At 43.0% G+C, this 25,244-nt stretch overlaps 1 protein-coding gene across 1 annotated transcript; it reads left to right on the top strand.

The window, feature by feature from the left end:
* Window positions 1-2,265: 2,265 nt before the first annotated feature.
* LOC147919293 (uncharacterized) lies at window positions 2,266-4,523 on the top strand. The gene is made up of 2 exons (XM_087503925.1): window positions 2,266-3,238; window positions 4,513-4,523. Exons 1-2 carry the CDS (start codon window positions 2,266-2,268, stop codon window positions 4,521-4,523), a joined length of 984 nt encoding a protein of 327 aa, XP_087360051.1.
* The last annotated feature ends 20,721 nt before the right edge of the window (window positions 4,524-25,244 follow it).

Here is a 25,244-nt window from a genome sequence, read left to right as displayed (position 1 = left end):
GGTCTTCTTGGAACCATTTGGCCTTCCTCTCGCTCTCTTCCTCCGCTTCCGCCTCGGAAGCGTCCTCTCCTTTGGGGTTTTTCTTTGGGACATAGTCGGACTCGACATGACTCCAAAGGCCACGACCTCCAAGGGCGGTTCTTGTGGTTCTTGTCCACAGCAAGTAGTTTGTCCCCTTTAGGACAACCGGTGAAACAATGGGCTTGGCGTTTTCCATGGTCGGATTTCTATGGACCGATGGGTAAAGCTTTTACCCGGAGAATAAAAGAGATGTGAGTGAGAAGAAACGAAGATAAGGAGACTAGAGTGTAGAAATGAGTAGGAGAATGAGATTAGACTGTAGAGAATCGAAGAACTTGCTCTGATACCATGTTAGACTTTGTAGAATAAAGAAGAGAATCAAGAGAGTGATGAGAGATGTCGGTAGACAAAGAGAATGAGGAAGAAGAAAAGATTAGGTTATTGTTCCATAAGAATATCGGTTACAATGTAGGCTAATGCCTATTTATATCATGAGAAACTCTAGGGCTACACCCTTTACAAACCGCACAGCTAAGTGATAGGGACAGGAAGAGAGAAGAGACTAATCCCAAGGTTGATAGCGACCCGTCTTAGTCTCCTTAAACCAAACATCACCCGTGACTCTTCTTGCTCCACTTGCGCTTTCCCTCCAACGGCTATCTTGGGAATTCTAGAGTCTTCTAATGGGCTTAGGATGAGCAGGCCTCCTCTCCATTCCTTATCACTAGAAGACTCGGCCATTTCACCACACTTGTACGGACAGCCCATATTCAATACTCGTACGGACGGCCATGGCTGCCTTAGGCTTATTCTTTTGATCAATAGAAACAGCTATGTTAGTGTTTCTGGGGTTAAAATGTGTCTTTTTCCAATGCAACTGACTAGTTATAAGAGTTTGAGATAGATGTGGAGAGTTTAAAAGCCACTTATACCCATTTTGTCCCAAAACATGCTAAAACAAGGAAAACATTGCTTAGAAGCACTAAACAGCTTTATTAGTGTTTCTGGGGTTAAAATGTGTCTTAATCCAATGCAACTAACTAATTATAAGACATTAAGATGGATGTGGAGAGTTTAAAAGCCACTTATACCCATTTTGTCCCAAAACAGGCTAAAACCAAGAAAACATTGCTTAGAAGCTGTAAACAGCTATGTTAGTGTTTCTGTGGTTAAAATGTGTCTTAATCCAATGGAACTAACTAATTATAAGACTTTAAGATAGATGTGGAGAGTTTAAAAGCCACTTATACCCATTCTGTCCCAAAACAAACTAAAACCAAGAAAACATTGCTTAGAAGCTGTAAACAGCTATGTTAGTGTTTCTGGGGTTAAAATGTGTCTTAATCCAATGCAACTAACTAATTATAAGACTTTGAGATAGATGTGGAGTGTTTAAAAGCCACTTATACCCATTTTGTCCCAAAACAGGCTAAAACCAAGAAAACATTGCTTAGAAGCTGTAAACAGCTATGTTAGTGTTGATGGGGTTAAAATGTGTCTTAATCCAATGCAACTAATAATTATAAGAGATTATGATAGATGTGGATAGTTTAAAAGCCACTTATACCCATTTTATCCCAAAACAGGCTAAAACCAAGAAAACATTGCTTAGAAGCTGTAAACAGCTTTGTTAGTGTTTCCGGTATGAGTTTGGCACACCACCTTGGCCACCACCGTCCGTACAACCGTACGGACGTCCGTACAATCGACAACCTATGGGCTGTCCAAGCCATCTCGTATCTCATGAGCCCAATCCACTAAGGAGAGCTTCCAACGATCTCCTATCATCGAGATCTTTCTATTATAGCCGTTGGGCAACTTGCAAGTGGGAAGTCAAGGGTTTAGTCACATGTAGGAATAAGGAGATGTCGCTATCTCCCATTAATGTGTACATAGGATCCTAGGGAAGAATATCCTCTTTGTATAGCTCTATATATGGTTTGTAAGTATGTTCTAATTCAAGTAAGAAAAGAGTTTAACTCTCTTTCTCCTCTCTACTCTCCTTTACACTCGCATACACTCTACACCTCTCACCCTTGTCCGAATTCAAACTCTTCCTCTTTCTCAAATCTTTCTACTTTAAATCTTACATGGTATCAGAGCAGATTTGATTCTGTTCTTGCCTCAAATCTCCATCACTCCCTTCCGCATTCTCTTTCTTGTTCTTAAAATTTCTTGTTCTTGAATCTTCTTTCTTTAACCGTTGGACAATAGCTTTAACCAACGGTCTCTTCATCTTTTTCCATGGAAACTACCAAAACTCTCATTGTTCCTGTTACTCTCAAGGGAGAGAATTACTTACTGTGGGCTAGAACCACAAATACAGCCCTATGCGGCCGAGGACTTTGGTCCCATGTTGAGACGAGCGAAGCTCCTAGTGGCGAGACCACCAAAGACGGCAAGGATCTTGTCGCGGAAGAGAAGAACAAGTGGTTTCAAGAAGATCAGGGAGTCCTAGCTATCATTCAAAACTCCCTAGATGCACCTATACTTGAAGCTTACTCTTATTGCGAGACAGCAAAAGACTTGTGGGACACTCTCAAGAATGTTTTTGGGAATGTTACAAATGTAAACCGAATTTTTGAGATTAAGAGGGCTATCAACAATCTCAACCAAGAAGACATGGAGTTCACCAAGCACTTTGGGAAGTTTAGGTCCCTTTGGGCTGAACTAGAGATGCTCCGGCCAGCGACTATAGATCCGGCCATTCTGAATGAGAGGCGTGAACAAGATAAGGTGTTCGGCCTTCTCTTGACCTTGAACCCCTCCTACAATGACCTTATCAAGCATATTCTACGGTCGGACAAGCTCCCTAGTCTTGATGATGTTTGTAACCAAATTCAAAAGGAACATGGTTCCATGGGGTTGTTTGGAGGCAAGGGGGAGCTAGTGACCGCCAACAAAGCTGAGGTGGCCTCCGCAAATCGTGGCTACTACAAACCGGAGGATAAGAACCCACCGGTGTGTGAACATTGCAAGAAGGTCGGCCACTTCAAGAGCCGTTGCTGGATCCTTCACCCTCACCTCCGCATAAACCGTGGAGGAACAAGCCGAGGTGGACCTAGAGCTAACCAAGCCAGCATGGTGAGCGAGGCGGCGACCTCAACACCAAGTGGCCAGACGCTTGAGGGGAACGGAGTGGCGTTGGCGGCATCTTCGGAGCTGGTACGCAAGTCAGACCTCGATGCCCTCATCAAGGCCCTAAAGGAGGCCTCCGGTAAAACATTTCTTGCCTCAAATAAAATTAAACCCCTTATTGTTGATTCTGGTGCATCTCACCACATGATTAGTGATTCTAGGCTAATTAGTGATATTAAACCTGCTAATGGTAATGTTGTGATAGCTAATGGTGAGAAAGTTCCTGTTAAAGGCATAGGGAATTTAAAATTATTTGATAAAGAAACTAAAGCCTTTTACATGCCTAATTTCACATCTAATTTGTTATCAGTTAAAAGGGCCACCACTGATTTAAATTGTTATGCAATATTTGGTCCTAACAATGTTCATTTTCAGGATATTGAGACAAGTAAGGTTCTTGGTCAAGGAAGTTCCAAGGATGATCTCTATATGCTTGAGGACTTGAATTTATCTTCTACTGCATCTTGTTTTAATTCGGTTATTATTAAACCTAGTGATTCTATTTTACATGCTAGGCTAGGACACCCTCACACAAGAGCTTTATCTTTAATGTTTCCTAATATTTCTTTTAAAAATGAGGAGTGTGAGGCTTGTATTCTTCGTAAACATTGCAAGGCTGTTTTACCTAATTCTAGTACTATTTATGAAAATTGTTTTGATTTAATTCATTCTGATGTTTGGACATCCCCTTGCTTATCTAGACAAAATCAAAAATATTTTGTGACTTTTATTGATGAAAAATCAAAATATAGTTGGATAACTTTGCTTCCTTCTAAAGATAGAGTTCTTGAGGCTTTTACTAATTTTCAAAATTATGTCTCTAACCACTATCATGCCAAGATTAAAATTTTGAGATCAGATAATGGTGGAGAGTACACAAGCCATGCCTTTAAGCAATATCTAGCCAACCATGGAATACTACACCAAACTAGCTGTCCATACACACCTCAACAAAATGGGGTAGCTGAAAGGAAGAATAGGCATCTCATGGAGGTAGCAAGGTCTATGATGTTCCACACAAGGGTTCCAAAGAGATTTTGGGGAGATGCTGTGCTAGCTGCTTGTTACCTTATCAACCGCACCCCCACAAAGATCCTCAAATACTTGTCACCATTTGAGGTATTAACTAAGGACAAACCTACATTTAATCACTTACGAGTTTTTGGGTGTGTGTGCTATGTGTTGCGACCATGTGAGCTAAGGGACAAGCTTGATGCTAAGAGTACAAAGGCTATGTTTCTTGGCTACTCCACTACACAAAAGGGGTATAAGTGCTATGAACCTACAACAAGGAGAGTCCTAGTATCTCGCGATGTCAAGTTTATAGAGACACAAGGATTCTATGATGAACAGAATTGGGATGAGCTACGCAATCTCTCATCCTCACCATCTGATCGAACACGCAACCTCCGAGTTCTTCTTGAGCGGTTAGGATTTGACAATGATCGGATCAATACCGAGCCGGCCAGCCCTACCTCACCAGCTCACCCTGAACCATTGCGCGAGCCTGAACATGACATCCATACTGATGATCCAATCGAGCAGCCTGAGGAGTCAACTGAACTACCCGCAGACAACATTGCCGAGCCGACCGAGGATCCGGCCGAGCCACTTGAGGAAATCATTACACCAGGCTGTGCCAACCTGGAAGCTGGAACCATAGTCCCTCTAAGGCGCAGTCAACGCATCAAATATCCTCCTACCAATTGGAAGAACACCCGTGTCTACTACAACAATGTGGCCATTGCTCATCCGATTCAAGCCGTGTGCTCACTTGCCCACTTTCCTAAGGAACATCAAGTTTTCCTTGGCCACATTGATGAACACTGGATTCCAAGAACCTATGATGAGGCCAAAGACCATAAGGTATGGCGGGACGCTGTTGATGCCGAGAACACGGCCATGATACAAAACCTCACATGGGATGAAGCTGACCTACCCAAGGGTAAGAGAGCAGTCACCTCAAGATATATCTTTACTATCAAATACAAGAGCAATGGGGAGATAGAACGGTATAAGGCACGCCTTGTAGCCCGGGGATTCACGCAAACGTATGGGGAGGACTATCTTGATACGTTTGCTCCGGTGGCCAAACTTCACACCGTTCGAGTGGTTCTCTCTCTTGCCACAAATCTTGATTGGGAGCTATGGCAAATGGATGTGAAGAACGCCTTCCTACAAGGCGAGCTCGAAGATGAAGTGTATATGCGGCCACCACCGGGCCTAGAAGACACCATTGGTCCGGGGAAGGTTCTCAAGCTCAACAAAGCCATCTATGGACTAAAGCAGTCGCCAAGGGCGTGGTACCACAAGCTGAGCACAATCCTCCTTGACAAAGGCTTTCGCAAATCCGAGGCTGATCACACACTATTTACCTCACCTAGCACCAAAGGTATAGTAGTCATCCTAGTGTATGTTGATGATATCATCATCACTGGGAGTGACTCGGTAGGTATTCAAGACACTAAAACCTTCTTGAAATCAGTCTTTGATATTAAGGACCTTGGAGAGTTGAAATATTTTCTTGGGATAGAAATATGTAGATCAAAGGAAGGTTTATTTCTATCACAAAGAAAATATGCTCTTGACTTGTTAAATGAGACAGGAAAATTAGGTTCAAAGGCAGTGGCATCACCTCTTGAAGAGAACTACAAGGCCGGAGGACAGGGGGAGCTTGAGCAGGCACCATACAAGGACGTTGGCCGCTACCGGCGCCTAGTAGGTAAGTTGATCTATTTAACTATAACACGGCCTGATATTTGCTTTGCTGTGAACCAGGTGAGCCAGCACATGAAGAATCCAACTGTCCATCATTGGAACATGGTCGACCGAATCCTTAAATACATCAAGGGCTCACCGGGACAAGGCATTTGGATGGGCCGCAACAAGAACACCGAGTTGGTAGGATATTGCGACGCTGACTATGCTGGAGACCGTGGAGACCGTCGCTCTACAACTGGCTATTGCACATTCCTTGGAGGCAACCTGATCACTTGGAAGAGCAAGAAACAAAAGGTCGTATCACTTTCAAGTGCCGAATCCGAGTATAGGGCCATGCGCAAACTCACAACCGAACTAATGTGGCTCAAAGCACTCCTCAAGGATTTAGGAGTGGAAATCACGAGTCCTATCACCATGCATTGTGACAATGAAGCTGCCATTCAGATAGCAACCAATTCAGTGTTTCATGAGAGGACCAAACATATTGAGGTGGACTGTCATAAGGTGCGAGAGCAAATCAAGCTTGGAGTTGTCCTCCCATGTCACACCGAGAGCAAGGAACAACTCGCTGACATCCTCACCAAAGCTGCAAGCCCCCAAGTGTGCGAATATATTCACTCGAAGCTCGGCCTTATAGACCTCACTCGGCCATGAGTCTTTCACATGGCACCTACACTCTTTTTCCCTTATGTATAGTTTTTTTTCCCATGAGGTTTTCTATACTAAGGTTTTTAATGAGGTGGGTGCCTAGACTGTCAAGCTTGCCTGGTCATCTAAGTCAAGCTTGAGGGGGAGTATGAGTTTGGCACACCACCTTGGCCACCACCGTCCGTACAACCGTACGGACGTCCGTACAATCGACAACCTATGGGCTGTCCAAGCCATCTCGTATCTCATGAGCCCAATCCACTAAGGAGAGCTTCCAACGATCTCCTATCATCGAGATCCTTCTATTATAGCCGTTGGGCAACTTGCAAGTGGGAAGTCAAGGGTTTAGTCACATGTAGGAATAAGGAGATGTCGCTATCTCCCATTAATGTGTACATAGGATCCTAGGGAAGAATATCCTCTTTGTATAGCTCTATATATGGTTTGTAAGTATGTTCTAATTCAAGTAAGAAAAGAGTTTAACTCTCTTTCTCCTCTCTACTCTCCTTTACACTCGCATACACTCTACACCTCTCACCCTTGTCCGAATTCAAACTCTTCCTCTTTCTCAAATCTTTCTACCTTAAATCTTACAATAAGTGGCTTTTAAACTCTCCACATCTATCTCAAAGTCTTATAATTAGTTAGTTGCATTGGATTACGACACATTTAACCCCATAAACACTAACATAGCTGTTTACAGCTTCAAAGCAATGTTTTCTTGGTTTTACCTGTTTTGGGACAAAATGGGTATAAGTGGCTTTTAAACTCTCCATATCTATCTCAAACTCTTATAATTAGTTAGGTGCATTGGATTAAGACACATTTTAACCCCAGAAACACTAACATAGCTGTTTACAGCTTCTAACCAATGTTTTCTTGGTTTTAGCCTGTTTTGGGACAAAATGGGTATAACTGGCTTTTAAACTCTCCATATCTATCTCAAAGTCTTATAATTAGTTAGTTCCATTGGATTAAGACACATTTTAACCCCAGAAACACTAACATAGCTGTTTACAGCTTCTAAGCAATGTTTTCCAGGTTTTAGCCTCTATTGGGACAAAGTGGGAATAAGTGGCTTTTAAACTCTCCACATCTATCTCAAACTCTTATATTTAGTTAGTTGCATTGGATTAAGACACATTTTAACCCTAGAAACACTAACATAGCTGTTTACTGCTTCTAAGCAATGTTTTCTTGGTTTTAGCCTGTTTTGGGACAAAATGGGTATAACTGGCATTTAAACCAAGAAAACATTGCTTAGAAGCTGTAAACAGCTTTGTTAGTGTTTATGGGGTTAAAATGTATCTTAATCCAATGGAACTAACTAAATATAAGACTTTGAGATAGATGTGGAGAGTTTAAAAGCCACTTATACCCATTTTGTCCCAAAACAGTCTAAAACCAGGAAAACATTGTTTAGAAGCTGTAAACAGCTTTGTTAGTGTTTATGGGGTTAAATTGTGTCTTAATCCAATGCAACTAACTAATTATAAGACTTTGAGATAGATATGGAGAGTTTAAAAGCCAGTTATACCCATTTTGTCCCAAAACAGGCTAAAACCAAGAAAACATTGTTTAGAAGCTGTAAACAGCTATGTTAGTGTTTCTAGGGTTAAAATGTGTCTTAATCCAATGCAACTAACTAAATATAAGACTTTGAGATAGATATGGAGAGTTTAAAAGCCAGTTATACCCATTCTGTCCCAAAACAGAATAAAACCAAGAAGACATTGCTTAGAAGCACTAAACAGCTTTGTTAGTGTTTCTAGGGTTAAAATGTGTCTTAATCCAATGCAACTAACTAATTATAAGACTTTGAGATAGATGTGGAAAGTTTAAAAGCCAGTTATACCCATTTTGTCCCAAAACAGGCTAAAACCAAGAAAACATTGGTTAGAAGCTGTAAACAGCTATGTTAGTGTTTCTGGGGTTAAAATGTGTCTTAATCCAATGCAACTAACTAATTATAAGACTTTGAGATAGATATGGAGAGTTTAAAAGCCAGTTATACCCATTTTGTCCCAGAACAGGCTAACAGCAAGAAAACATTGCTTAGTAGCTGTAAACAGCTATGTTAGTGTTTATGGGGTTAAAATGTGTCTTAATCCAATGCAACTAACTAATTATAAGACTTTGAGATAGGTGTGGAGAGTTTAAAAGCCACTTATACCCATTTTGTCCCAAAACAGGCTAAAAGCAAGAAAACATTGCTTAGAAGCTGTAAACAGCTATGTTAGTGTTTCTATTGAGAGGAGTGACCGTCCGTACAAGTGTGGAACATGGGCTGTCCGTACAAGTTTGGTGGAAGGGCCGAGTCTCCGTGTGACATGAAGAAGAGAGGAGGCCTGAAGCCCACTAGAAGGATCGAGAAGCACATTATAGCCGTTAGGGAGAAGAGAAGGAGATAGTCACATGTTTTGGTAACCATAGGCTGTCGCTTTCATCTTAGGGAATAGTGTGTCTCTCTCTAAATGTCCCTATCCAACTTGTATGTCTCGGTTAAGGGAGTAGCCCTACTTTGTGTCTCCTTAAATAGGCTGTTAGCCACCTTGTATTGCGATATACTTATGGAATAAGAAACTAAACTTTTCTTCTTCCTTATTCTCTTTGTCTACCGAATTCTACATTCAATCTCTTGATTCTCCTCTTTATTCTACAAATTCTAACATGGTATCAGAGCATGTTCTTCGATTCTTAACAATCTAATCTCGTCTTTCTACTCGTTTCTATACTCTAGCCTCCTTCTCTTCCTTTCTTTTTACTCGCATTTCTTTTTATTCTCCGGGTAAAAGCTTTATCCATCGGTCCATAGAAATTAAACCATGGAAAACGCCAAGCCCATTGTTACACCGATTGTCCTGAAGGGGACAAACTACTTGCTGTGGACGAGAACCACAAGAACCGCCCTTGGAGGTCGTGGTCTTTGGAGTCATGTCGAGACCGACTATGTCCCAAAGCAAAACCCCAAAGGAGAAGATGCTTCCGAGGCGGAAGCGGAGGAAGAGAGCGAGAGGAAGGCCAAGTGGTTCCAAGAAGACCAAGTTGTCCTATCCGTTCTCCAAAACTCTCTTGACACGCCAATCCTTGAGGCCTACTCATATTGTGAGACGGCCAAGGAACTGTGGGAAACACTTAAAGGCGTGTATGGTAATGTCTCTAACATGACTAGAGTCTTTGAGGTCAAGAAGGCCATAAATGATCTTAACCAAGATGATGTGGAGTTCACTAAACATCTTGGTAAGTTTCGTGCACTATGGTCCGAGCTTGACATGTTGCGGCCAAGTACACTCGAGGCGAGTGTGTTGAATGAAAGAAAGGAGCAAGACAATGTCTTTGGACTCCTTCTTACCTTGAACCCATCTTTCAATGACCTCTTAAAGCACATCCTAAGGGCAGAGAAGCTTCCCTCCTTTGAAGATATTTGTTCTCAAATTCAGAAAGAACAAGGATCTCTTGACTTGTTTAGCGGTAAGGGGGAGCTTGCAACGGCCAACAAAGGAGTGTACAAGCAAGAGGAGAGGAAGGTGTGGATATGCGACCATTGCAAGAAGCGGGGTCACCTGAAAGACAAGTGCTGGGTTCTCCATCCTCACCTCAAACCGGCCAAGTTAAAAGCCAACCTCTCAAAGGAAGCGGGTAGCGACAAGGGAGCCGGGTCATCAAAGCAGGGGGATGAGGTGGCCATGACCGCAGCCTATGGAGATGTAGTGAGGAAGTCAGACCTTGAGGCCCTCATTCGCTCCATTGCTTCACTCAAGGAGTCTGGTATCTCTTTCTTTACCTCTAAGCCTAGTAAATCGCTTGTTATTGACTCGGGGGCCTCACATCATAAGATTAGCAACCCTAGTCTAATTAACAACATAAAACCGGCCTTAGGGAATGTTGTTATTGCTAATGGAGACCAAATACCAGTAAAAGGAATAGGGGACTTGAAACTATTTGATAAAACCTCAAAAGCTTTCTTTATGCCTACCTTTACCTCCAATCTTCTATCAGTTAAGAGGGCCACAAATGATTTGAATTGTTATGCAATTTTCGGTCCTAACAGTGTTCATTTTCAGGATATTGAGACTGGAAAGGTTCTTGGAGAAGGGCAAGGGAGTGGAGATCTCTATGTCCTAGAGAAAACCGATCCAAATTTATCTTCTATTAAGTCTTGTTTTGTTGATTCGAATATGGTGTGGCATGCTAGGCTAGGCCACCCACATTCGCGTGCTTTAGGATTAATGTTTCCTAATATTTCTTTTGATAATTCTACTTGTGAACCTTGTATTCTTGGAAAACATTGCAAGTCTATCTTTCCTAAGTCATCTACTATTTATGAAAATTGTTTTGATTTAGTTCACTCAGATGTTTGGACATCACCATGCCTATCTAGGGACAATAACAAGTATTTTGTGACTTTTATTGATGAAAAATCAAAATATACTTGGATTACCTTATTGCCTTCTAAAGATAGAGTATTTGATGCCTTTATCAACTTTCAAAATTATGTGACTAATCATTTCAATGCTAAACTTAAGGTACTAAGGTCTGATAATGGTGGAGAATACACAAGTTGCAAGTTCAAAGAACATCTCTCCAAGCATGGCATTCTTCATCAAACGAGTTGTCCCTACACGCCACAACAAAATGGTGTGGCCGAGAGAAAGAACCGGCACCTCATAGAAGTTGCGTGGTCAATCATGTTCCATTCGAGTGTTCCCAAACGATATTGGGGTGATGCTGTGATGACAGCATGCTACCTAATCAACCGGACACCAACCAGAGTCCTTCATGACTTATCTCCATTTGAAGTACTAAACAAATTTAAACCATCTCTTGATCACTTACGCGTTTTTGGTTGTGTTTGTTTTGTGTTAGTACCAGGAGAACAAAGGAGTAAGTTGGATGCCAAGAGTACAAAGTGCATGTTCATTGGGTACTCCACCACACAAAAGGGGTACAAGTGTTATGATCCGGCCACAAGTCGACTATATGTCTCTCGAGATGTCCGGTTCCTAGAAAATGTGGGTTACTACGACAAGAGGGATTGGAACAGTCTTAAAGACCTCTCCAACTCACCTAATGACCGAGCTTCAAGTCTAAGGTTCCTCCTTGATCATCTTGGTAACCCGTCTCCACCAACGGGCGTTGTGCGGCCAACGCTAAGCCCAACGCCTACCGATGGTGGGTCTGACCAAGGAGACACGAATGACACTGCTTCCGCCCAAGATAGTGTGTCTCCTGAGTCTGGCCTACCCATAGCCGGTGTCCCTGTTCCTGGCCCTACAACGGCCACACATGCTCCGGCCACGGCCTCTACCGAAGAACACACGGAGGTGGCTCCTACGGACGGTACGTCCACCGAGTTGCCTATTGTGGATCTACCTCCTCCACCAGTCCTGCGCAGGAGCACTCGACCTCGATCTGATCCCTCCACTTGGAAGAACAAGCGTGTATATTACAACAGTCAAGCCGTCGCTCATCCCATTCAGTCCGTTTGTTCCCTTGAGCTGTTACCGGCTGATCACCAAGCATTCTTCGGCCAAGTTGACACCCATTGGATCCCGCAGACATATGATGAAGCCAAGGAGCATCAGGTTTGGTTAGATGCAGTCAAGGATGAAACCGGTGCCATGATCAGGAATCATACATGGGATGAATCGGATCTTCCTCAAGGCAAGCGGGCAGTTAGCTCCAAATGGGTGTTCACCATAAAGTATTTGAGCACTGGTGACATTGAACGGCATAAAGCCCGGTTAGTGGCCCGTGGTTTCACCCAAACGTATGGTGCGGACTACACGGACACATTTGCACCCGTGGCCAAACTCCATACGGTTCGGGTTGTGCTGTCTCTTGCTGTCAACCTCTCATGGGACTTATGGCAGATGGATGTGAAGAACGCCTTTCTTCAAGGTGAACTCGATGAAGAAGTGTACATGACGCCTCCTCCCGGCCTTGAAGACATGGTTACACCCGGAAAAGTCTTGAGGCTGTGTAAGGCCATCTATGGCCTTAAGCAGTCCCCACGCGCTTGGTACCACAAACTGAGCTCCACTCTCAAGACTCATGGTTTTAAGCGGTCGGAGGCTGATCACACTCTCTTCACGCGTCGCACCTCTCTTGGTCGGGTGGTGGTGCTTATCTACGTCGACGACATCATCGTGACCGGTGATGATAAGGCGGCCATTCATGACACCAAGGCATCCCTCAAGTCGGTATTTGACATCAAAGACCTTGGGGAACTCGAATACTTCCTTGGTATTGAGATTTGTCGCTCACCGGAAGGACTCTTCCTTTCACAACGCAAGTACACTCTTGACTTGTTGGAGGAGACCGGCAAGCTTGGTGTGTCTCCGGCCTCTACGCCACTTGATGAGGACTACCAGCTCAAGCGAAAGGGGGAGAGCATACGGGAAAAAGAAGGCCGACCTAAGGAACCGATGGACGAGCCATTCTCGGACGTCACACGCTACCGCCGGCTTGTAGGTAAGCTAATATACCTTACTATCACGCGACCTGACATATGTTATGCTGTGAATCAGGTTAGCCAACATATGAAGGCGCCAAGCAAGTACCAATGGAGTCAAGTCGAGAGGATCCTAAGCTATCTCAAGGGCAGTCCGGGTCAAGGTATTTGGATGGGCAAGAATGACAACACCGAGATTGTGGGTTATTGTGATGCGGACTACAATGGAGATACCTTAGATAGGAGGTCAACCACCGGATATTGCACGTTTGTGGGAGGAAATTTGGTGACTTGGAAGTCAAAGAAGCAGAAAGTGGTATCGTGTTCAAGTGCGGAGGCTGAGTACCGGGCAATGAGGAAGCTGACAAACGAATTAACTTGGTTAAAGGGGCTGCTCAAGGATCTTGGTATTGATTCACAACAACCTATCACAATGCATTGTGATAACGAGGCTGCAATTCACATAGCCACCAATTCCGTTTTCCATGAGCGAACCAAGCACATCGAGAGTGATTGCCATAAAGTTCGAGAAAGGATTGAAGAAGGACTGATTTTACCTTGTCATACTCGAAGTGAAGATCAGTTGGCTGACATATTCACCAAGTCCGCAAGTTCTAAGGTTTGTGACCACATTAATGCAAAACTAGGACTTGTAGACCTCACAAGGCCATGATCGCACTCCTCTAAGACAGCACACTCTTTTTCCCTTGACTTAGTTTTGTCCCATGAGGTTTTCTAAGTCAAGGTTTTTAATGAGGTGCTGCTTCACGGGTTCCAAGCTTAGCCGTTTCACTAGGCTAAGCTTGAGGGGGAGTATTGAGAGGAGTGACCGTCCGTACAAGTGTGGAACATGGGCTGTCCGTACAAGTGTGGTGGAAGGGCCGAGTCTCCGTGTGACATGAAGAAGAGAGGAGGCCTGAAGCCCACTAGAAGGATCGAGAAGCACATTATAGCCGTTAGGGAGAAGAGAAGGAGAAAGTCACATGTTTTGGTAACCATAGGCTGTCGCTTTCATCTTAGGGAATAGTGTGTCTCTCTCTAAATGTCCCTATCCAACTTGTATGTCTCGGTTAAGGGAGTAGCCCTACTTTGTGTCTCCTTAAATAGGCTGTTAGCCACCTTGTATTGCGATATACTTATGGAATAAGAAACTAAACTTTTCTTCTTCCTTATTCTCGTTGTCTACCGAATTCTACATTCAATCTCTTGATTCTCCTCTTTATTCTACAAATTCTAACAGTTTCTAGGGTTAAAATGTGTCTTAATCCAGTGGAACTAACTAATTATAAGAGTTTGAGATAGATGTGGAGAGTTTAAAAGCCACTTATACCCATTTTGTCCCAAAACAGGCTAACACCAAGAAAACATTGCTTCGAAGCTGTAAACAGTTATGTTAGTGTTTCTTGGGTTAAAATGTGTCTTAATCCAATGGAACTAACTAAATATAAGAGTTTGAGATAGATGTGGAGAGTTTAAAAGCCACTTATTCCCACTTTGTCCCAATAGAGGCTAAAACCAAGAAAACATTGCTTAGAAGCACTAAACAGCTTTGTTAGTGTTTCTAGGGTTAAAATATGTCTTAATCCAATGGAACTAACTAATTATAAGACTTTGAGATAGATGTGGAGAGTTTGAAAGCCACTTATACCCATTTTGTCCCAAAACAGGCTAAAACCAAGAAAACATTGCTTTGAAGCTGTAAACAGCTATGTTAGTGTTTCTAGGGTTAAAATGTGTCTTAATCCAATGCAACTAACTAATTATAAGACATTGAGATATATGTGGAGAGTTTCAAAGCCACTTATACCCATTTTGTCCCAAAACAGGCTAACAGCAAGAAAACATTGCTTAGAAGCAGTAAACAGCTTTGTTAGTGTTTCTAGGGTTAAAATGTGTCTTAATCCAATGCAACTAACTAATTATAAGACTTTGAGATAGATGTGGAGAGTTTAAAAGCCACTTATACCCATTTTGTCCCAAAACAGGCTAACACCAAGAAAACATTGCTTAGAAGCTGTAAACAGTTATGTTAGTGTTTCTAGGGTTAAAATGTGTCTTAATCCAATGCAACTAACTAATTATAAGACTTTGAGATAGATGTGGAGAGTTTCAAAGCCACTTATACCCATTCTGTCCCAAAACAGAATAAAACCAAGAAAACATTGCTTAGAAGCTGTAAACAGCTATGTTAGTGTTTCTAGGGTTAAAATGTGTCTTAATCCAATGGAACTAACTAAATACAAGAGTTTGAGATAGATGTGGTATTAGAATGTACCAAGGAGGAGAGAGGAGAGGCCGGTAAGGCCGAGCCTTGGAAGAAGAGAAGAAAGGCCGGAAAGGCCATGTAAAGGCCGGTAAGGCCATGTCCGTGTCCGTGAGCGACCATGTACCGTGCCCGGTACCATGTACCGTGTCCGTGAACGGACCCATGTCCGGTGAGCGGCCAGTTAGGCCGTGAACACATTGAAGAGAAGGCCCGTCCGTACAGGCCCGTCCGTACGATGAAGAGAAGGCCCGTCCGTACAATGAAGAGAAGGCCCGTCCGTACGGTCTCGGCCCTTAGGCCTGCGCTCGGTCCAGTAGATAGAGAGGCCGAGTTTGAGAGGAGGAAAGCGAGGCCCTACAAGAGAGAGAGGCTTATGGGAAGATCACATGTGCCCTTGGTTGGTGAAGGAAGGAAAGGTCACTCTCACCAACACCAAATCGAGAATGTCACTTTCATCACTCTCTTCTTCTCTCCAACGGTCATATGGCATTTGTATCTCTATATTAAGCTTTGTATACACTCTCATATGTAACAAAAAAAAAAAAAAAAAAAACAACACAACATTATTCAATAGAAGAGAAATCCGATTTTCCTCTCTACATGGTGTTCTTGTTCATATCACAAATGTAGAGTGTTTAGGGTTAGCGGTTTAGGAGCTGCCCTTAAGGCAGCCTATTCTCTTCTCAAATCTCACCTAAACTCTTCTTTATTTACTTGTTATTCCCTAGCTTACTGATTCTAAATCCTTTCTACCTAAGTACACAAACTCTTAAGTGTTGTGATACTTTAACAAGGATTAGTCTCAAACTAGGCTGTTTGCTCCTTCATAGATCCGATTTACTATCTAGTATTTGGGGTCTATTTAGGTTGTTTGTGGGGAGTTCATCACAAGTTGATGACCTCTCCTTCCCCCTTGAGAATGAGTTAGTTTGTTGTGGGTATAAGAAGATTCAATCCTTGGGAGTTGTCTCTCCTTTGTCAAGAGCTCTCTCTCTTGAAATCCCAACATGGTATCAGAGCAGGATCTGTTCTTGGTGATTCAAACTCGTTCTCAAGTTAAATCTCTTAGGAGATAGCTTAGTTAAAGTTTTAAACTTAGCTTAGGTGTTAATTCGCTTAGCTTAGTTCTTTAAAGCTTTAACTTTGCTTTTGTTGTTAAAAACGATTCTCTTACAGCTCAATGTTGAGTAAGCTTGGTCTCTTATCTTGTTAGAATTTGTAGACCAAGTGAGTGAAGAGAAATCGAGTTTAAAAGCCTCATCCTTATGCTTTACCGATTTGGTAATAGTTTTGTCTAAATGGGGAAGTGATGAACCGATGAACAAATTATGTTGTTCAGGGTGAGGATTCACGGTTCTTGTGTGCTTATATGTGCCACAGGATCCTCTTTGGATTTGGCTTTAGATGCTAAAGCTTAGTTCCTTGTAAAGGTTTAATTTTGCTTTAGATGCTAAATCGCTTCTTCTTCATCTCAAGGTTGAGAAAGCTTTGTTTCTGGTCATATGGTGTGTCCAGATTCACGCTTGAGGAAGAGAGAGATCTTGTTTTTCGCATATATGGTATGCTTGGTCAAATAGATTAAAGCTGGTCCAAGGATGCATTCTTTTAACCGATGGACAATAGGGTGTTCCAAAGGCTTTTTTTGTTTCTTCTTTGCTTGGGACCACGAAAAACATCTCCTATATGTTATTTTCGTGGATCTAAAGCCTTAAGATCTTGGAGAACACTTTGTTTAAGTGATTCTACCATGAAATTTGTCTAAACCGTTGGAGAAATTAATTTTCCAAACGGTCCATGTGTTTCAGCCATTAAAACACCAAAAGAGATTGTCTTGTTGGTTGTTCTTGGCTGTCAAAGATGTCTCAAACTCAAGAAAACAGAGTATAACTCTGTCCATTGGAACTCTTGAGCCCAATTCTACTCTACACTCATCTTATACTACCCCCCCATACTCTCTTATACTCTTGGTTACTTATTCTCTATTCTCCATTTACACTCTACACTCTACACTCTATACTCTAATCTCTAACAATCTCTTGTTTAGAATCTGTTCCATTGAATTTGGTTTCAGTTTCAACCTTGAAGATTGTGTGGAGCTCGCTTGCTATCTCAAGAAGAAATGGCGAGGTTGAAGGCTACAAAGAAGCCATGAGAAGGCGCAGCACAATGCCTGGAGTTAGAACCAAGGGCCACCAAGTCTTTGTTAAGCTGGTGGAAGGTGATGAATCAGCCCAAGAGCATGTGTGTTAGCGCCAAGTTGTTGATCGGATGTGCACCAGACTTTGAGGAAGGTCAAGCACAAGGTTTCAAGGAAAATGATGAGATGTCAGCTCATCATCAAGTCAAGGGTACGGGGGAGATAGACATTATACTTATGAGTTTGGCACACCACCTTGGCCACCACCGTCCGTACAACCGTACGGACGTCCGTACGATCGACAACCTATGGGCTGACCAAGCCATCTCGTATCTCATAAGCCCAATCCACTAAGGAGAGCTTCCAACGATCTCCCTTCATCGAGATCCTTCTATTATAGCCGTTAGGCAACTTGCAAGTGGGAAGTCAAAGGTTTAGTCACATGTAGGAATAAGGAGATGTCGCTATCTCCCATTAATGTGCACATAGAACCCTAGGAAAGAATATCCTCTTTGTATAGCTCTATATATGGTTTGTAAGTATGTTCTAATTTAAAGCAAGAAAAGAGTTTATTCTCTTTCTCCAACACTCTCTCTCTCAATCGTTCACTCTCCTCACTCTTTACACGATTTCACTCTCTTCCATAATCTCTTGATTACTCTACTCTCAAACTTACATGGTATCAGAGCAGATTTGATTCTGTTCTTGCCTCAAATCTCCATCACTCCCTTCCGCATTCTCTTTCTTGTTCTTGAATCTTCTTTCTTTAACCGTTGGACAATAGCTTTAACCAACGGTCTCTTCATCTTTTTTTCATGGAAACTACCAAAACTCTCATTGTTCCAGTTACTCTCAAGGGAGAGAATTACTTACTGTGGGCTAGAACCACAAAGACAGCCCTATGCGGCCGAGGACTTTGGTCCCATGTTGAGACGAGCGAAGCTCCTAGTGGCGAGACCACCAAAGACGGCAAGGATCTTGTCGATGAGAAGAACAAGTGGTTTCAAGAAGATCAGGGAGTCCTAGCTATCATTCAAAACTCCCTAGATGCACCTATACTTGAAGCTTACTCTTATTGCGAGACAGCAAAAGACTTGTGGGACACTCTCAAGAATGTTTTTGGGAATGTTACAAATGTAAACCGAATTTTTGAGATTAAGAGGGCCATCAACAACCTCAACCAAGAAGACATGGAGTTCACCAAGCACTTTGGGAAGTTTAGGTCCCTTTGGGCTGAACTAGAGATGCTCCGGCCGGCGACTATAGATCCGGCCATTCTGAATGAGAGGCGTGAACAAGATAAGGTGTTCGGCCTTCTCTTGACCTTGAACCCCTCCTACAATGACCTTATCAAGCATATTCTACGGTCGGACAAGCTCCCTAGCCTTGATGATGTCTGTAACCAAATTCAAAAGGAGCATGGCTCCATGGGATTGTTTGGCGGCAAGGGAGAACTTGTGACCGCTAACAAAGCTGAGACGGCATCAGCAAACAAGGGCTACTACAAGCCGGAGGACAAGAACAACCCGCCATTTTGTGAGCATTGTAAGAAGCTTGGTCACTTCAAGAGCCGCTGCTGGATTCTACACCCTCATCTAGCACCACCGCCGGGTACCATCCGAGGTGGACGACCAAACCGCGGAGGACCACCGAGAGCTCATCAAGCAGTAGCCATGGGGGAGTCATCAATCTCTGAGCAACCTCAACAAGTGACCAGTGGAACTGCTCTTGCTGCAGCATCGTCCGAGCTGGTAAGGCGGTCCGACCTTGATGCGCTCATCAAAGCCATCAAAGAGGCCACCGGTAAGGCGTTTCTTGCCTCAAACAAAATTAAACCCCTCATAGTTGATTCTGGTGCATCCCATCACATGATTAGTGATTCTAGGCTAATTAGTGATATTAAACCTGCTAATGGTAATGTGATAATAGCAAATGGTGAGAAAGTACCAGTTAAAGGCATTGGAAACTTGAAACTATTTGATAAGGAGACTAAGGCATTTTATATGCCAAACTTTACTTCTAACTTGCTATCAGTTAAGAGAGCCACTACTGATTTAAATTGTTATGCTATATTTGGTCCTAACAATGTTCATTTTCAGGATATTGAGACAAGTAAGGTTCTTGGTCAAGGAGGATCCAAGGATGACCTCTATGTGCTTGAGGACTTGAACTTATCTTCTAATGTATCTTGTTTTAATTCGGTTATTATGAAACCTAGTGATTCTATTTTACATGCTAGGCTAGGACACCCTCACACAAGAGCTTTATCTTTAATATTTCCTAATGTTTCTTTTCAAAATGATGAGTGTGAGGCTTGTATTCTTGGTAAACATTGCAAGGCTGTTTTTCCTAAATCTATTACTATTTATGAAAAATGTTTTGATTTAATTCATTCTGATGTTTGGACATCTCCTTGCTTATCTAGAGATAATCAAAAATATTTTGTGACTTTTATTGATGAAAAATCAAAATATACTTGGATAACTTTGCTTCCCTCTAAGGATAGAGTTCTTGAGGCCTTTACTAATTTTCAAAATTATGTCACTAACCACTTTCATGCCAAGATTAAAATTTTGAGATCAGATAATGGTGGAGAGTACACAAGCCATGCCTTTAAGCAATATCTAGCCAAACATGGAATTCTTCACCAAACTAGTTGTTCTTACACACCACAACAAAATGGAGTGGCTGAGAGGAAGAATAGGCATCTGATGGAGGTAGCAAGGTCTATGATGTTTCACACAAGGGTTCCAAAGAGGTTTTGGGGAGATGCTGTGCTAGCCGCTTGTTATCTTATTAACCGCACACCAACAAAAATTCTAAAGGATGTGTCTCCATTTGAGGTATTAACTAATGACAAACCTACATTTGATCACTTACGAGTGTTTGGTTGTGTGTGCTATGTTTTGCGACCAGGTGAGCTAAGAGACAAGCTTGATGCAAAGAGTACAAAGGCTATGTTTCTTGGCTATTCTACTACACAAAAGGGGTATAAGTGCTATGAACCTACAACAAGGAGAATTCTAGTATCTCGTGATGTCAAGTTCATGGAGACACACGGCTTTTATGACGAGAAGAATTGGGATGAGCTCCGTAATCTCTCCGACTCTCCATCTGATCGGACGCGCAACCTCCGAGTAATTCTTGAGCGGCTAGGTCTTGAAAATGATAGGATCTCTACCGAGTCAGCCAGACCAACATCACCAGAACAATCTGAGCCATTCACTGAGCCTGATCCTGATATACATGCCGATGACCATACTGAGCAGCATGAGGAGTCACCCGCGGACATCACGGCCGAAACAACCGAGGAGTCGGCCGAACAGCTTGAGGAAATCATAACTCCGGGACGGGCCAACTCCGAAGCTGGGGCTGTAGTTCCTCTTAGGCGCAGCCAACGTATCAAGTATCCTCCTAGTCATTGGAAGAACACCCGTGTGTACTACAACAACATGGCCGTTGCTCATCCGATTCAGGCCGTGTGCACCTTAGCTCATTTTCCGATAGAGCATCAAGTGTTTCTTGGCCATATTGATGAGCATTGGATCCCCAAGACCTATGATGAGGCTAAGCAGCACAAGGTATGGAGAGATGCGGTGGACGCCGAGAATACGGCCATGGTGCAAAATCACACATGGGACGAGGCTGACTTACCCAAGGGCAAGAAGGCTGTCACATCTCGGTATATCTTCACAATCAAATATAAGAGCAATGGGGAGATAGAACGGTATAAGGCACGCCTTGTAGCCCGGGGATTCACGCAAACGTATGGGGAGGACTATCTTGATACGTTTGCTCCGGTGGCCAAACTTCACACTGTTCGAGTGGTTTTCTCTCTTGCCACAAATCTTGATTGGGAGCTATGGCAAATGGATGTGAAGAACGCCTTCCTACAAGGCGAGCTCGAAGATGAAGTGTATATGCGGCCACCACCGGGCCTAGAAGACACCATTGGTCCGGGGAAGGTTCTCAAGCTCAACAAAGCCATCTATGGACTAAAGCAGTCGCCAAGGGCGTGGTACCACAAGCTGAGCACAATCCTCCTTGACAAAGGCTTTCGCAAATCCGAGGCTGATCACACACTATTTACCTCACCAAGCACCAAAGGTATAGTAGTCATCCTAGTGTATGTTGATGATATCATCATCACTGGGAGTGACTCGGTAGGTATTCAAAACACTAAAACCTTCTTGAAATCAGTCTTTGATATTAAGGACCTTGGAGAGTTGAAATATTTTCTTGGGATAGAAATATGTAGATCAAAGGAAGGTTTATTTCTATCACAAAGAAAATATGCTCTTGACTTGTTAAATGAGACAGGAAAATTAGGTTCAAAGGCAGTGGCATCACCTCTTGAAGAGAACTACAAGGCCGGAGGACAGGGGGAGCTTGAGCAGGCACCATACAAGGACGTTGGTCGCTACCGGCGCCTAGTAGGTAAGTTAATCTATTTAACTATAACACGGCCTGATATTTGCTTTGCTGTGAACCAGGTGAGCCAGCACATGAACAATCCAACTGTCCATCATTGGAACATGGTCGACCGAATCCTTAAATACATCAAGGGCTCACCGGGACAAGGCATTTGGATGGGTCGCAACAAGAACACCGAGTTGGTAGGATATTGCGACGCTGACTATGCTGGAGACCGTGGAGACCGTCGCTCCACAACTGGCTATTGCACATTCCTTGGAGGCAACCTGATCACATGGAAGAGCAAGAAACAAAAGGTCGTATCGCTTTCAAGTGCCGAATCCGAGTATAGGGCCATGCGCAAACTCACAACTGAACTAATGTGGCTCAAAGCACTCCTCAAGGATTTAGGAGTGGAAATCACAAGTCCTATCACCATGCATTGTGACAATGAAGCTGCCATTCACATAGCAACCAATTCAGTGTTTCATGAGAGGACCAAACATATTGAGGTGGACTGTCATAAGGTGCGAGAGCAAATCAAGCTTGGAGTTGTCCTACCATGTCACACCGAGAGCAAGGAACAACTCGCTGACATCCTCACCAAAGCTGCAAGTCCCCAAGTGTGCGAATATATTCACTCGAAGCTCGGCCTTATAGACCTCACTCGGCCATGAGTCTTTCACAAGGCACCTACACTCTTTTTCCCTTATGTATAGTTTTTCCCATGAGGTTTTCTATACTAAGGTTTTTAATGAGGTGGGTGCCTAGACTGTCAAGCTTGCCTGATCATCTAAGTCAAGCTTGAGGGGGAGTATGAGTTTGGCACACCACCTTGGCCACCACCGTCCGTACAACCGTACGGACGTCCGTACGATCGACAACCTATGGGCTGACCAAGCCATCTCGTATCTCATAAGCCCAATCCACTAAGGAGAGCTTCCAACGATCTCCCTTCATCGAGATCCTTCTATTATAGCCGTTAGGCAACTTGCAAGTGGGAAGTCAAAGGTTTAGTCACATGTAGGAATAAGGAGATGTCGCTATCTCCCATTAATGTGCACATAGAACCCTAGGAAAGAATATCCTCTTTGTATAGCTCTATATATGGTTTGTAAGTATGTTCTAATTTAAAGCAAGAAAAGAGTTTATTCTCTTTCTCCAACACTCTCTCTCTCAATCGTTCACTCTCCTCACTCTTTACACGATTTCACTCTCTTCCATAATCTCTTGATTACTCTACTCTCAAACTTACAATACTCACCGCCCCTCACATTCTCTGTTCTCGGCAACAAGCAAATCTCTGCCGAGACGTCTCAAAGATCGACTCGGACGAAACCCTTCCACTGCGATTCAGCTTCCGCGTTCTTCACCAAAGTTCTAGACCACAGAGTTATCTTGCCAGTGGAAGTGAAATCATACCATTCCGAGTAGCCGATCAAAAGTTATGCCCGATTCAGTGGGCATATATCAGTCAGTAGCGGTCTCAAGAAGAGAGGTCAAAACCGCAACAATGATCAACACTCTCTCCCTCCTATTCATAAAAACACCAAAAGGCTGTGCTCTAAACCCTACTCTCTTTAAATTCCTAATTATTTTTAGTTCCATTGCTAGTCTTTACACTTCCATATGATTTTTCTTAAATTGTCACACTTATAGAAATTGTCTTTGATATTCCTCATAGCATACACTTACACTTTTCTTCTTTATCACTTGTTTAAAGGGTAAAGGAGACTATGAGAGCCTCAAAGAAATTCTAAAGGTGCAAGGATGGAGATCATAAGGAAGGTGCCAAAGGCAAGGTGGGCTAAGGAGAAGTAGCGGTTCAAATAATGAAGAGAAGAGAGCTGGTTCTTTTTAAACCAAGGTCAAGGGACATCATGGATAGTGGAGGCTATACTCTTTTTCCCTTTAACAAAGTTTTATCCCAAGAGGTTTTCTTTGTTGAGGTTTTTAATGAGGTAGACTACACTACTCCACCCTTGATCTTTGGTCCCCATGGTGTCCCACCGATCAAGCGTGCGGGGGAGTATTAGAATGTACCAAGGAGGAGAGAGGAGAGGCCGGTAAGGCCGAGCCTTGGAAGAACAGAAGAAAGGCCGGAAAGGCCATGTAAAGGCCGGTAAGGCCATGTCCGTGTCCGTGAGCGACCATGTACCGTGTCCGGTACCATGTACCGTGTCCGTGAACGGACCCATGTCCGGTGAGCGGCCAGTTAGGCCGTGAACACATTGAAGAGAAGGCCCGTCCGTACAGGCCCGTCCGTACAGGCCCGTCCGTACGATGAAGAGAAGGCCCGTCCGTACAATGAAGAGAAGGCCCGTCCGTACGGTCTCGGCCCTTAGGCCTGCGCTCGGTCCAGTAGATAGAGAGGCCGAGTTTGAGAGGAGGAAAGCGAGGCCCTACAAGAGAGAGAGGCTTATGGGAAGATCACATGTGCCCTTGGTTGGTGAAGGAAGGAAAGGTCACTCTCACCAACACCAAATCGAGAATGTCACTTTCATCACTCTCTTCTTCTCTCCAACGGTCATATGGCATTTGTATCTCTATATTAAGCTTTGTATACACTCTCATATGTAACAAAAAAAAAAAAAAAAAAAAAACAACACAACATTATTCAATAGAAGAGAAATCCGATTTTCCTCTCTACATGGTGTTCTTGTTCATATCACAAATGTAGAGTGTTTAGGGTTAGCGGTTTAGGGGCTGCCCTTAAGGCAGCCTATTCTCTTCTCAAATCTCACCTAAACTCTTCTTTATTTACTTGTTATTCCCTAGCTTACTGATTCTAAATCCTTTCTACCTAAGTACACAAACTCTTAAGTGTTGTGATACTTTAACAAGGATTAGTCTCAAACTAGGCTGTTTGCTCCTTCATAGATCCGATTTACTATCTAGTATTTGGGGTCTATTTAGGTTGTTTGTGGGGAGTTCATCACAAGTTGATGACCTCTCCTTCCCCCTTGAGAATGAGTTAGTTTGTTGTGGGTATAAGAAGATTCAATCCTTGGGAGTTGTCTCTCCTTTGTCAAGAGCTCTCTCTCTTGAAATCCCAACATGTGGAGAGTTTAAAAGCCACTTATTCCCACTTTGTCCCAATAGAGGCTAAAACCAGGAAAACATTGCATAGAAGCTGTAAACAGCTATGTTAGTGTTTCTGGGGTTAAAATGTGTCTTAATCCAATGCAACTAACTAATTATAAGAGTTTGAGATAGATGTGGAGAGTTTAAAAGCCAGTTGTACCCATTTTGTCCCAAAACAGGCTAAAACCAAGAAAGCATTGCTTAGAAGCTGTAAACAGCTTTGTTAGTGTTTCTAGGGTTAAAATGTGTATTAATCCAATGCAACTAACTAATTATAAGACTTTGAGATAGATGTGGAGAGTTTAAAAGCCACTTATACCCATTTTGTCCCAAAACAGGCTAAACACCAAGAAAACATTGCT

This window comes from Camelina sativa, chromosome 20, assembly GCF_030686135.1.
Source record: "Camelina sativa cultivar CO46 ecotype springtype chromosome 20, ASM3068613v1".
Taxonomy (NCBI): domain Eukaryota; kingdom Viridiplantae; phylum Streptophyta; class Magnoliopsida; order Brassicales; family Brassicaceae; genus Camelina; species Camelina sativa.
This window is presented reverse-complemented; position numbering and strand designations above follow the sequence as displayed.